This window comes from Pseudophryne corroboree, chromosome 4, assembly GCF_028390025.1.
Source record: "Pseudophryne corroboree isolate aPseCor3 chromosome 4, aPseCor3.hap2, whole genome shotgun sequence".
Lineage (NCBI taxonomy): Eukaryota > Metazoa > Chordata > Amphibia > Anura > Myobatrachidae > Pseudophryne > Pseudophryne corroboree.
This window is the reverse complement of record NC_086447.1, coordinates 358,396,566-358,411,356: the sequence shown is the minus strand read 5'-3', so window position 1 is coordinate 358,411,356 and position 14,791 is coordinate 358,396,566. Positions and strand designations below refer to the sequence as shown.

Below are 14,791 nucleotides of genomic sequence, written 5' to 3'. Positions count from 1 at the left end.
TTGTGACCCCAGAGTCTCTTAGGCCTTCCCCCTGCAGGGGTCCCACATGGACCAGCTGCAGGTGCCTCCGCATATTGTGTAGGGGTCATTTGGCCATGCAGGTGACTCTCTATGCAGAGTGCACCTGTTTCTCGCCACACTCCATTGGACTGACTGGAGGGGAAACAGTCTCTGTAGGATTATCTCCACTCATTAAGCGAGCCAGGCTCCAGCACTCTGATTTGGGACGCAAGTCTGGGGTGCTTGAGATGCGGAACAGTTTATCCTCAGATGTCCGATTTTCCCGCAGCCGTAGCACTTCTCCAGTCGTGGCACCGATGATCTCTGATGCTGCGGTGCGGTTGCTGGCCAAGAGCACCCGGGTTGGAGGACGCTTGTTTTTGGGGGGTGATGACCTGAAGAGTCCTTTGGGGCTGGCTGCTGGTCAGGCGCTTCTGGCCGTGTGGCTGGATTGCCACATACTTGTCTGCTAGCTGGGCATCCATCTTTAAGGCGGGTGGCTCCCGGTCTAGCATCCACTCCTTCACTTCTGGGGCGCACCTGCAGATCAGGTCAATCACTGCTTCCCATGTAGTGGCTTCAGAATCCTTCACCCACTTCACCACGTACTGCCGCAGCTGGGTGACGAACTGCTCATGGGTGCTGTTAGGATTCTTGGGCAAGTCCTGGAACTTCTTCCTGTAGGACTCGGGAGTGATGAAGAATCGCTGGAGGAGGGCCTTTGCGACTTCATGTAGTTCATCCTTTCAAAAACTTGTAAATGTCCATCAAAGTCTCCATTACTGTCTGTAAACTTGGCAAACGGTATATATCCCGATCTGTGTGCAGCAGCGGGCAACGGCTCCCAGGGTACCATGGCTTGTGGTGCCCACCCCGCATGCCACATATGAATAACAAGCATGCCCTTTCCCCCAATTCCACTAGGTGATCTGCTAGGGTATCCGTGCCGCCCCCCCGGGACGTTGGATCTCCGGCCCTGCTAGGGATTGCTGGGAAACATGGCTGCTGCTAGAGAGGGCGGGGCTTGTGGGTCTCACCGGTTCCATACGAAGGTCCACTGGTGGGCCATCCTTTTTGATACTGAAGCCCTCAGCACTCTCTACCTCTGCCTGACTTGACTCCTCCAAGCTCATGAGTGCCGCCCTCATGACGCAACTGGATGCGTTAACAGGGATATCCACACCCTTCTCCATACACATGATATCCAAATCATCCTTAGACATTCCGCTGAAGTCCACCATCTTGTGCGTTCTCCTGCGCTGCATTTACTCCTCTACTGAGTAACTCTGCTTCTCTAATCGGGTGACCGAAAAGCCACCTGGGATAATCCCACCGCTATGCCACCAATTTCTGTGACCAGACTGTTCCATACAAAAGCCCTCACCACTTTGCGTCCTGCCTCCAGTCACAGAATGAAGTGTAGGTCATACGGGACCTGGCCAAATGGGGGATTCCCACTTACCATCAGTAACCGTCTGTTACTGACTCCACCCACTGCACAGTGGGCGGCTACTACACTGCCACCACCAGACTCCTCCCTACCATGGTGTCTGGAACCATGGTTATGCTCTGTATGCGTCAACACGCTATCTTACCACACCTGTGTGGTGTTGACGAATCCCCAATTGTTGCTTGCCTAAGCACAGCACGGTAGCAGGCGGAAGGCAGAGCTTGGAGACGCTGGGTGCACCCTGGATAGCCGGAAGACGAAGCGGTCGTTAATAGTTCTGAAAAGAACTTCAGCAATACAGCACAAAGTAGTTGGCAAGGGGCGTGGCCTGGACGTGGACGGTAGCAGCAGCAGCTCTCCGGAGCTCCGTGTTCAGGAGTGCTTTGGAGGGCTTTACACTGCTCCTGACTAGGCTGTCTTGCCACCTTACCATCTGACAGCCCCCCTGGCCGACGCTGAGCTGCCTTGGAGGGTGGTGGACGCTCCCGGAATCCGCTGCCACGCGATCGCGCTCTGAGGCCTACTGTGGGCGCCGGACCGTGGCCTGGATTTTGGAAGTTGCGTTCACGGCCCACTGGACCGCTACACGCTCACACACTGGGAGTAGCTGGTCTCTCCTGGCAGGTGTGGAGTGGGGGACAGCAGCCTTCCTGACCTGGGGAGGTGAATGACGCTGAGGTTTTGAAGCTGCTAAGAGTCTGCCAGAGGTTCTGTGCTGCGCTACTGAGGCCATCTTGCCTGCCTGCTCTATATAGCCGTGCTGCAATATCCACAGTCCATCCTGATATTTGAGCACTCTTGCCCCTCAGCCCATACCTTGGATTTTTTGTTTTCTATCCCCTGTGTTCTGGGGGCTATGAATACGGATAATTAACATCATGACCGGGTCTCCAGCCTCTCATGTTTACTGCATTGCTATTTTCTAATGGGTATGGATGCTTATATGTGACTGCCCTACATCAATTTTTCTCCCTTCCTGCACACTTATATTGAAGATCATAGCTGCTTGCTTTATGTTACCATCTCCTCTATACTGAACAATCATCTGCAAGTTTGATTATACCTACCTGTACGGAATCTTATCTTCGGCCGTTAATCGGGGCAATTATGGAAAAATTTATAACGCCTGATACACCGGCAAGCCCCGCACGTGGCAAGCCGGGGAAAAAGGGGGACCATGCTACTGCTTCCGACTTGGAACAGGGAGGTTCCGCTTCCTCTCATCCTCCTCATGCTTGCACCTCTCAGAGTTATGATGATGTGGTCAGGGCCATTACCGCTACTGTGACATGTTCTTTTTTTTCTTTTTCTCACTTCCTTTCTTCATTTCCATCTCTTGCTGATTTTCTTTCCCCTTTGGTACCTCCTTTTATATGTGCATGGATCAGCGGTATCTGTGGCTAAGTTTTTACATGACACTTATGTATTGTTTACAGGCAATGTATTTTACTGCAGTCATTTGGAATCTGACCTCTGCAAATCTGTTTCATACCTAGTTTGAACTATGACTAGCCTTAAAATTTGCTCCTGGAATGTCCAGGGTATCCATTCCCCAGCCAAAGGATGCGCAAACTTCTTTCCTATTTGAATCTTCATAGAATAGATGTTTCTTTTCTCCAGGAAACTCACCTGACTGATCTGGAGCATCAGAAATTCTCAATGTTGGGTCCCAAGGTAGTGGCTTTTGTCTCCTATAACTCCAAATCCAGAGGGGTTGCCATACTGGTGAAGAGAGGTATCCCTTTAACAATATCTTTGCAGAGGTCAGGTCCAGGTGAGCGCTATGTATTTATTCAGGCTGAGATTTATGGGATTCAATATGTCTTTTGCAATTTGTATGCTCCTACGGCATATGACAGGAAATTTTTTCTCAACGTTGTGAACTTGTTGTACCCACATATGGACTCTTATCTGATTTTAGGGGGTGATCTGAATATGGTAGTGGATCTTTACACAGACAGACAATCCACCGCATCCCTACCATACCAGATGCGTAAGATTGGTATCTATTATTTGATTCAGAAATTACATTTGGTTGATATTTGGAGAATGCACCATCCTATAGATAGAGATTTCACTTATTACTCAGCTCCCCATTCAATGTATTCTAGACTTCATTATTTGTTACCTGCCTCTGGCTTAGCGGTTAGGATTGATAACTCTGATATAGATCCTTGGGTTTGACAGATCATGCTCTTATTTGGTTTACTTTACCCCCCTTTGGCTCCCTCAGGCAATTATAGGATTTGGCGCTTTCCTTCGTACTTGGCCACTTCCAATCCCTTCAAGGATATGCTCCAGTCTACCTGGGATCATTATGTATTTGCTGATTCTGTGCATGTTTCAGACCCCACCTTGTATTGGCAAATGGCTAAAGCGGTTCTTCGTGGTCAAATATTATCGTATGCTTCCCACCATAATAAAACACACACTCATTATTGATTCCCAAACGGCTTTAACGCAGGCTTACCGCACTCTAAGAAATGATCCGTCCCCTGCACATAAATTGAGGTATGAGGAATCCAAAATTGTTTTTGACTCCCTCATACAACAAGTTGGGGATGCCAGGGTCAAATCTAATAAGTTTATATTTCATAAATTTGGAAACAAAAATAGTAAGCTGCTTTCCAACCTTCTGAGTAGTGAGAGAACTAGTTCTTCTATTTTATCTTTGAAAGATCCCTTAGGGGTGACGCACACGACAGGTCCATCCATTATTAAGGTTTTACATTCATTCTATGCTGACTTATATTCTCAAGATCATATTGATGTTGAGAATAAGTCTTTGTTTTGGGGTAAAGTCTCTCTGCCCAGATTGACGCATGTGCAAATAGCTACCCTGACTCAACCTATCTCGGAAGACGAGGTTCTTTCCACGATCAAAAATCTTAAATTATGTAAGGTCCCTGGACCGGATGGATTTACTGGGGAATTTTATAAACTTCTTCAATCCTCAATATTGCAACCCTTGACTAATCTTTTTAATTCTTTTCTCTCTGGTAGTCAACTTCTGCCCTATTTTAATGACGCAATTATTAAAGTGTTGCCGAAGTCGGAAAAGTAAGATCTCTACCCGGGCTTTTATCGCCCTGTATTATTATTAAATTTAGACTACAAGATTTTCACCAAAATACTTGCGGAGACATTCAAGAGGGTGGTCCCATCACTGGTACACCAGGAACAAACCGGTTTTGTTTGGGGTCGCAATGCAGTCACCAATATCCGGAAGGTTTTGGCCGCTCTCCAAAATCTATACAATTTCCATATTACTGATCTTCATGTGCTGCTTTCGCTTGACGCTGAGAAAGTGTTTCATTTAGTGGTCTGGCATCACCTTTATGAGACTATCCGCAACTTTGGTTTTCCATCCCAAATCATCTCTCTAATCCAATTATTAAATTTGGCCTCTACCTCGAAAGTGTTAAAAAATAATTTTCTCTCTGATCCCATTTTTGTACACAGAGGTACCAGACAATGGTGTCCCCTTTCTCCTCTTTTGTTCGCACTTGCCTTGGAACCCCTGGCTATAGCTCTTCAAGCTAACCCCTTATTTACAGGTATTAGAGTGGGCAAGGAGGACCTGAAATTATCACTTTTTGCAGATGACATGAATCTCTTTGTATCTCAACCCCCTGTTTCGATTCCGGCTATTTTATCGGACATCTCTACATTTAGCTCTTTTGCCGGCTACAAAGTTAATGTTAAATCAGAAGTACTCCCGTTGCCCAGATATGATCTATTACCACATTGCCCGGCACTCTCCGTGTTTCATCTTGTGACCCTCCATCTGAAATACTTAGGGATCCTCATCACCCCTAATGTTAGTGATCTTTACTCGGCTAACTTCCAACCCATAATCGCTAAAATTGCCCAGACTGCAAAAAAACTGGATGTCGTTGCCCTTATCACTTATGGGTAGGGTGCCGGTTGTTAAAAGTGTTGATTCTCAAACTGTCTTTTGTGCTTCAGATGTTGCCTCTCTTTTTATCTAAATCTGACCAGGATAAATGCAATAGTATTTTCAGTAGTTTATCTGGAATAATAAAAAGCAGAGAATAGCCAGGGCCCGGCTGCTTTTACATAAAGAAAAAGGTGGGCTTGGTCTTCCTGATATTCATACTTTTTCCTGCGTGGCTGCATTCTGAGATATTTCGGATTGGTGTCTTCGCCAATCGAACTTTACTAATTTGTCCTTGGAAGAAACGCACGTTACTCTCAAGCGGCGTTGTTACATTTGCCGAGACACAAATTGCCTGAGGGGGTCAAACATAATGTCTTACTCAAGGATACCTATAGAGCATGGTCTGTCTTTCATAAACACTTAGGAACAAATGCCTTCTTAACTAAATATATGCCTCTTTGGGGTAACCCGGACTTCCCACCATCCCTTCTGTCACCGTATCTCTTATCCTGGAGATCCAAAAGGTATAGCCATGATTCAGAATGTTTTTGATGTCGGGGGAGGCCTGTATTCTTTTCAACATATCAAAGATTTGTATGGTGTTCCCAACTCTCAATTTTCTTATTTTTGCAAGTGAGGCACTATGTGATTAGTAAGAAGGTTTCTGGCTCCTATGCTTCTTTCATGGACTCGTCTAGTCCAACAGCCTTATCCTCTCTTTTCACCCTAATCTCATAATGCAAGTTTAAAATACGATACCTCTATAATGCTTTGATTGATTCTGTTTTTTCAGTGTCATGGCAGAAGACCTGGATTCTCAAACAATTTTCCTATGTTTACAAATGGTTGGGTTCGGCTCAATTGTAGGAAATTAATTTAAAAATTCTTAATAGGGCTTATATTTCTCAGGCTCAGAGGAGCCATATGCTACAGAATGCACAGAATACCTGTCCAAAGTACTCTACTTCTATGGCTAATTTTCTGCATAATGTTTGGAATTGTACAAAAGTGAAATGGTTTTGGTATAAAATACATAATTTTCTCCAGCAATTGACCGACTCCAGACTATTATTCTCATGGGAAATTTTTCTATTGGCCGATTTCTCGGGCTGGGTCCTTACAGTACTATCTAGAATTCTAGATCTGTTCCCCCTTTCTTGACTGAGTTGGTTACATTAGCCAAAAAACGTATCTTTTTGGATATCAAAGTCTATACCCACACTTTCATTATTGAAAGCTGAATTGCTTCATATACTTTATTTTGACCGTAGGACTGCGTTGTGTGACATTGAAAAGGGAGTCCAGAAATGTTATAATAAATGGAGTCTTTATTTAGAATCCTTACCACAAGATGTAAATACACATATTATGCAAATTTTTGGCAACATCACCTGGTCATTACGCCGTAAACTGTTCTAGATTCTCTTTCTGGGTATCCTGGATACCAGAGGGCACATTGCCCTGTGGCACTGTACATTTTGTGGACACTATTATTATGTTAATGCTAGACACGGATATTCTGTTATTGTACCAATAACTTTCTTGCTCTTTCCCCCCTACTCCTTCTCGCTTGCTCTTTCTTCCTTTTGCCCCTCTTTGCTTCTTTTCTTTCTTTCTTTCCTTCTTTCTCTGCTCTTCTCTTTTATTTTCTCTTTCTCTTTGTTACTCTACCATTTTTTCCATTTTATGATATTCTGTTATTCTTTTTTGTTTATATGCCTTTTGGATTGCATTGTTTTTCTTATTTCAGTATTGTGCAGGCACTGGATTTTGTGTCCTTTGATATGGTGACACATATTGCTTGTTTTTGCGTTTTATTTTTTTTCCATTTCATACTGCACTGATGGCTTTGTTATGTTCAGCCTAAGGTTTATGTTTTCCTCTTGCTACTTGCCTGATTATGCAATCTGTTTGTATACTATACCAATAAAAAAAGGTTTTAAAAAAAGAAAGAAAAGAAAGTAGTTGGTATATAATACACCTCTGAAGCTCACAGGCCTCCTTTTTATACAGTAAAGCCGCAATGCATCTCATGGGGTAGTCCTTTCCATACAATCAGGATATCTTACAAAATATAAATAAATAAATAACATTTTAAAAGGATATAAGTGCATGAAGCAATTTCCTCCTTCCTGTCACACACAAAGTTTGGTGTTATTTAAACTCCATTCCTTACCACCTGTTAGTTTACAATTCAACTTTGATACATTTATCACATAGCTTCAAAATACGGTTTGTATTTGATTTCTCAAACAAATGTCCCTCATCCTTCCTGCATATACCATTCAGGATTCGTATATCAATCAAACCAACTACATCAATAAATACAGGTTCCAAACCCATACCAATCCAAACCACTGACATCCATGACATCAGGCGCACCGCAAGGCACTGACACAGTAGTGGACGGCTCTTGCCACGGCGGCACCCCGGCAAAAAGCCTGCTTGCCCATGGCAAGAGCCGCTACTGCTTAGAAAGTACAGTACTGGTTATATTACTGTCTGTTTGTGTATGTATTTATTATGCTATGTTTAACCTTTTATGATTTAAATATATTTGATACAGCATTGAATACAGTGTCCAGTGTATAAATAGACCATTGTTTACATTAATGTCCAGGGTTGTTACTGCGTTCTTCTATGCTCTTGCTGCAATGTTCTGCAAAGTTAGACTGTGGATTGCATTTGGAACTCCCCCCCCCCCTAGAAATCCTGCATTTGCCACTGAGTAAGGCTGTTATAATTAAAATATAGAAACTGTTAATAGTTTTTTTGGCACATTAAGTTATACACTGAAATGTACAAAAATAGTGTTGTCACATATCGTGATACAAATAGTAAGAGTAGTCAAAGTTGTCAGTACATAAACCTTAACGCCCAGGGTTAGCTCAACAGCATGGAGATAGGTGACAAGTTGTCTTTTGTGGTTCGTTCTGGCAGTGTCATTGCAGCAAAAACAAAATAACTGAGGCTTGAACCTCACTGACTGATTTTGCCGATCATCCAGAAGAAACATACAGTGGGTATTCTATGAGAGAAGAGGAATGGTAATTTGTCCTAACTTGACCATATGATTGTATACTGTACATCATAAATGTTTTTCAAAAAGTGCAGATTATAAATTGTCTTCAGAACAATTAGCAAACTACTGATATCACTATTGCTCTGAATTTACAAATGGTGTTTCTGGAAACATACTGTACATGAAAAGTTTTGGAAAGAATATGAAGATAATTTTTCCATGTATGTTTTTTTTAATAGTGTTTTAAAATTCGGAAACAAATATTTTAAAACTAAATGCTAAAAATGTATGGTATATGAATCCGCTCAACAAGTAACTTGTGTTTATTCTGTTTAGGGCGCTGTACTACACAACCCGTGATGTGTTGCAAAGGAGTGAACAGCAATTGCAGAAGAATTGACTGCTACTGTGATGGGTATTGTGCTACAAGCAAAGACTGCTGCCCTGATATCAGCATCGCATGCAATGAGGGTAACACATTGCTCACACCACATTATGGGGAGATAGAGGCTTAAGGCAGGAGGTGCAAAGGGTCGGGGGTTGCATGGTTCCACAAATAGCTAACCCACCACAGCCTGTGGAGTGCTGTGTCTTGTGGCCTCAGCGTGTTTGGTCGGGGGCAGCCTTCATCATCCTCCAGACTGAGGAAGTAGACTGAGTCTAAGAGGCTGTTCTATTCTCCAGTGAGTCTTCAGAAGTAGGGAAGTATACATCTGAAAAGTATCTGAATGCTATGTCACAGAATGATTCATACCTCACTAGGGGCCTAATTCAGACCTGTTCGCTCGCTAGGGTTTCTTTTGCAGTCCTGCGTTCGTATAGTCGCTGCCCATAGGGGAGTATATTTTTGCTTTGCAAGTGTACGAACGCATGTGTAGCAGAGCTGTACAAACAGATTTTGTGCAGTCTCTGAGTAGCCCAGGACTTAGCCGCTGCGATCGCTTCAGCCTGTTCAGGACAGGAATTGACGTCAGACACCCGCCCTGCAAACGCTTGGACACGCCTGCGTTTTTTCCAAACACTCCCAGAAAACGGTCAGTTGACACCCACAAACAGCTTATTCCTGTCAATCTTCTTGCGAACACCCGTGCGAATAGATTCTTTGCACAAACCCTTTGCTGAGCAGTGATCCACTTTGTACTTGTGCGATGTGCCTACACATTGCGGTGCATATGCATGCACACTTTAGACCTGAACGCCCGCTGTACGAAAACGCACCCTAGTGATCAGGTCTGAATTAGGCCCAATATTCAATATCAACCGTTTCAACATTCTCGTGTCAACTGAATGAATGGCAATATAATATACCACACCCATCATATGGTCCTTACCCTGCTGTTTCCTGAACCAGTCACCGAAATGCCACATCTCAATACCTCCACAAACAGAAAGATTTGTAGTTGATTTGCGTGCACTGTAGAGGTTAAATATTGTCAGTGGTTACAGTGGTTACATGCAGACTAGCTGTCTGCATGTAAATCTGCTAAATGTCCCTCCTAAAATGGCCACCGCCTTGAAGGAGACAGATGCTAGAGGTCATACTTGACTTCTAGCATCTGACTCCCTGTCTCTGCACAGTGCTGCAGCGTTACCCAGAAGTGCCAGGAGCACTCAGCGCTGGTACCAATGATCGTTACACCCCTGGCAATGAGCATTACACCCACAGCATGAAACCACTGGCAACGAGCATTACACCCCTGGAAGCGAGCATGACACCCAGAGCATGAAACCCCTGGCAATGAGCATTACACCCCTGACAACAAATAGGACACCCAGAGCATGAAACCCCTGGCAACAAGCATGACACCCAGAGCATGAAACCCCTGGCTAGGAGTATTATACCCCTGGCAACGAGCATGACCAGTGCCAGATTAGAGATTGTTGGGGCCCGGGGCAACTCATTTTTGGGAGCCCCTAACATAAAAGATATTTTGTATGATGCACAGTGTCTACCTATTAAGCCATGTATAGTGTCCCCAATATACCACAATGTCCCCATTATGGAACACATTGCACCCTATATGACACCTCCCGCACTACTGCTACTGCCCAGTGAGTCTTGGCAGGCTCTGTCTTCAAGTGGAGGACAGTCTAGCACCGCTCATCGCTACTGAGGGGGTCACTGGCAAAACAGCAGGCTCCGTGGTATAGGGGTCTAGGGAATCCAGCCATGCTGCCGGCGGCCCCACTGAGCTTCCTCACATCTGTATCCAGCTGGCCGTGGGTGGCTTTGTGACTGAGTGTCTCACATGATTTGACTTCCCGCGAGACTCTCTGTGCATCACTGCACTGTAGCTCCTTAGTGGCCGAATAAGTGGTAGTGGAGACACCACTAGATGCTGTGCTCCGATTTTAACAATGCCCTGCCAGGGTCTGATTCAGGGGGACAGTATGTGGGGGCCCCTAATGTGTGTGGGCCCCCAATATGACCGTCCCTGTTGACCCTCCTTTAATCTGGCCTTAAGCATGACACATAGCACATTGCACCCCTGGCATCGAGCATTGCACCCCTGGCAATGAGCATGGCACCCAGAGCATGAAACCCTTGGCAACAAGCATGGAACCCAGAGCATGAAACCCCTGGAAATAAGCAGGTAATTTAAAAGTAACTAGAAGCCTTACTGTGGGGCATAATGTATAATGGACATTGTTGTGAGTGTATAACGGGCATTACAGTGTGTGGCATACTTTATAATGGGCATTACTGTGTGTGGTATAATGTGTCAGGGGCATTGTGTTGTGTGGCATATTGTGTAATGGGCATTAGAGTGTGTGGGATTATGTGTAAGGGGCATTACGGTGTGTGGTATAATGTGTCATGGGCATAATGTGTGAGGGGCATTACTATAAGGAGGAAAAATTTCGAATAATGTAAGGGGCATGAATCAGGATTTTTTTTCCTGTGGTGGCCAATGTCTGGGCGTGCAGGTTGCAAAACTGCGTATAAGGTAGTTTTTCCTGCAATGCTATGCGGGATCAGTACGTAATCCCGCTGGACGGGATCCCGGCGGTCGAAATACCGACGCCGGAATCCCGACCACACAATCCCGAAAGGGGTGGCGAGCAGAACGTAGCCCCTTGCGGGCTCACTTCGCTCGCCACGCTGCGGGCACGGTGCCTCGGCACACTATTATGTTCTCCCTCTATGGGTGTCGTGGACACCCACGGAGGAAGAATATGTCGGGATTCCGGTGTCGGTATTTCGACCGCCGGGATCCTGTCCAGCGGGATGTTGACCGCATCCCTGCTATGCCCCTTGCAGCGAGGCCACGCCCCATTTTTGGAGCACGCACCTAAGGTATGCACAAATTCTTTACTTTTCAAATGGCATTGGGTGGTGGGGGATATGGGCGCCAGAAACTTTTTGGGCTTGGTGGATCAATATTTCTAGTTATGTGACTGAGCAGCATCTACCAAATGTCATGTCATTCAGAAGCAGACTACTCTCTATATCACCGGCATCACTAAGAGGTATATTGCTGACATCCACTTAGAAAAACTAAGGGTTTTCACAGCAAAATGGATTACCCCACTTCAACTTTCCTCAGGATTTGGGATTTCTGATAATGCCACAAATATTGTGTGAGCATTACAGCTGGCTGAATTCAAACATGTGCCATGTTTTGCTGCTCACATAATCAACTTGTGGGTACAGAGGTTTTTTTTAACTACAGGGGCCTGCAGAAGATGCTGTCTGTGGCCTGAAAACTTTTGAGACATTTTCGGGCATTCAGCAGTTACATGCAGAAGATTGCAGCACCTGCAAACCAGTTCAATTCAAGATTCTGCTAAGTATTTCAGACTTGCAGAGTAAGGGCCTAATTCAGACCTGATCGCAGAGGCAGAACTCTGGGAGGCAACGGAGTCAGCTGCCGCCGGGCTCCTGCTTTGAAGGGGGGCACCTCTCCTCCTGTTACAAGTGTTCAGCGACATTAATCAATTAAGTTAAATGACAGCAGCCGGTATCTCTTCCGTAGCCGACTTCCCCACTAGTCACGGCACCTTACAAATCACACCCTCTTTATTATAGATATACTGGAAGCAGATACCTTACTGATGAAGCTATTTGCCCCTATAAAGGAAACATGAGAATTCTAACTATATGCAGTTATTTCTCTGACAATGACAAGTAACTTCATATACTGTAGTTAGAATTCTCATACTTCCTATGCAAGACCAGATATCTCCATCAGTAAGGTGCATGTTTCCAGTGTAATAGGTTGTGGGTTCTAATCCTGGATATGTCACTTGCAAATTAATTGTCAGAGAAATAATCAGCATCGCGAGTGACTGAGCAGATCTATGTAGTGTGTGGCTGGACCCCTACATAGGGAGTAATTCTGAGTTGATCGCAGCTTCAAGTTTGTTAGCAATTGGGCAAAACCATGTGCACTGCAGGGGAGGCAGATATAACATGTGCAGAGAGAGATAGATTTGGATGTGGTGTGTTCAATCTGCAATCAAAATTGCAGTGTAAAAATAAAGCAGCCAGTATTTACCCTGCATAGAAACAAAATAACCCACCCAAATCTAACTCTCTCTGCAAATGTTATATCTGCCACACCTGCAGTGCACATGGTTTTTCCCAACTGCTAAAAAATTTCCTGCTGCGATCAACTTGGAATTACCCCCATAGTTCTGCCTAGTTGCAACAGTTTTGTAGTAGCTTCATATAGGGGGTAATTCCAAGTTGATCGCAGCAGGAAATTTTTTAGCAGTTGGGCAAAACCATGTGCACTGCAGGTGTGGCAGATATAACATTTGCAGAGAGAGTTAGATTTGGGTGGGTTATTTTATTTCTGTGCAGGGTAAATACTGGCTTTATTATTTTTACACTGCAAATTAGATTGCAGATTGAACACACCACACCCAAATCGAACTCTCTCTACACATGTTATATCTGCCTCCCCTGCAGTGCACATGGTTTTGCCCATTGCTAACAAACTTCCTGCTGCGATCAACTTGGAATTACCCCCATAGTTAGAATCGGCAGGCTTGCTATGCAAGAGAGAGAGAGAGAGAGAGAGAGAATAGGGCACCAATATTTTTCTTGCCTCCGGGCAACTGGGACAAACTTACCCCACTGCCTGATCGCAACAGCAAACTTTTTCTCTAATGGGCAAAACCATGTGCAATGCAGGTGGGGCAGATATAACATGTGCAGAGAGATAGATTTGGGTGGATTGTGTTCAAACTGAAATCTAAATTGCAGTGTAAAAATAAAGCAGCCAGTATTTACCTGGCACAAAAACAAAATAACCCACCCAACTCTAACTCTCTCTGCACATGTTATATCTGCCCCACCTGAAGTGCACATGGTTTTGCCCGTTAGAGAAAAATTCAGATCAGGTCTGAATTAGGCTTTAAGTCATTTATTCGCTTTTTGGGAGTGATGAACACTCCAACTCCTGGCGCAAATATAATTAAAATTAATAGTTATTAATTATCAGTACACCAGCTACACACACTAAAGGACTGGCAATATCCTCACAAATACAAAAACAGAAAAAAGCTAGTGTATTGCGCTTGATGCACTGATTAGATAAATAAATCACTATAATTGTGTGTCTGCTTTTGCTCAAATTAGCACACATGAAACTTACTTTCTCCAACGTCCTAGTGGATGCTGGGGACTCCGTAAGGACCATGGGGAATAGACGGGCTCCGCAGGAAACTGGGCACTCTAAGAAAGATTTAGTACTACTGGTGTGCACTGGCTCCTCCCTCTATGCCCCTCCTCCAGACCTCAGTTAGAATCTGTGCCCGGCCAGAGCTGGGTGCTTTTAGTGGGCTCTCCTGAGCTTGCTAATAAGAAAGTATTTTAGTTAGGTTTTTTATTTTCAGAGAGCTTCTGCTGGCAACAGACTCTCTGCTACGAGGTACTGAGGGGAGAGAAGCAAACCTACTAACTGCGGCTAGGTTGCGCTTCTTAGGCTACTGGACACCATTAGCTACAGAGGGATCGAACACAGGACCTGACCTTGTCGTCCGTTCCCGGAGCCGCGCCGCCGTCCCCCTCGCAGAGCCAGAAGACAGAAGCCGGCAGAAGCAAGAAGACATCGAAATCGGCGGCAGAAGACTCCTGTCTTCACATGAGGTAGCGCACAGCACTGCAGCTGTGCGCCATTGCTCCCGCATTACACCCACACACTCCGGTCACTATAGGGTGCAGGGGGGGGCGCCCTGGGCAGCAATTAAGTACCTCCTAGCAAAAGCAGCATATATACAGTTGGACACTGTTATATGCATGAGCCCCCGCCATTAATTTTACACAAAATCGCGGGAGAAGCCCGCCGCTGAGGGGGCGGGGCCTTCTTCCTCAGCACTCACCAGCGCCATTTTCTCTCCACAGATCCGCTGAGAGGAAGCTCCCCAGGCTCTCCCCTGCACGATAGAGAGGGTGTAAAGAGAGGGGGGG

General features: G+C 45.0%; 1 protein-coding gene across 1 annotated transcript in view; it reads left to right on the top strand.

Moving 5' to 3' along the window:
* Positions 1-14,791, top strand: part of LOC134911429 (mucin-2-like) — a 115,542-nt gene that overhangs the window by 23,545 nt on the left and 77,206 nt on the right. Inside the window, exon 2 of the mRNA XM_063919642.1 lies at positions 8,710-8,844. Within this exon, the coding sequence (XP_063775712.1) occupies positions 8,710-8,844 (135 nt within the window). The remainder of the gene's footprint in view (positions 1-8,709; positions 8,845-14,791) is intronic.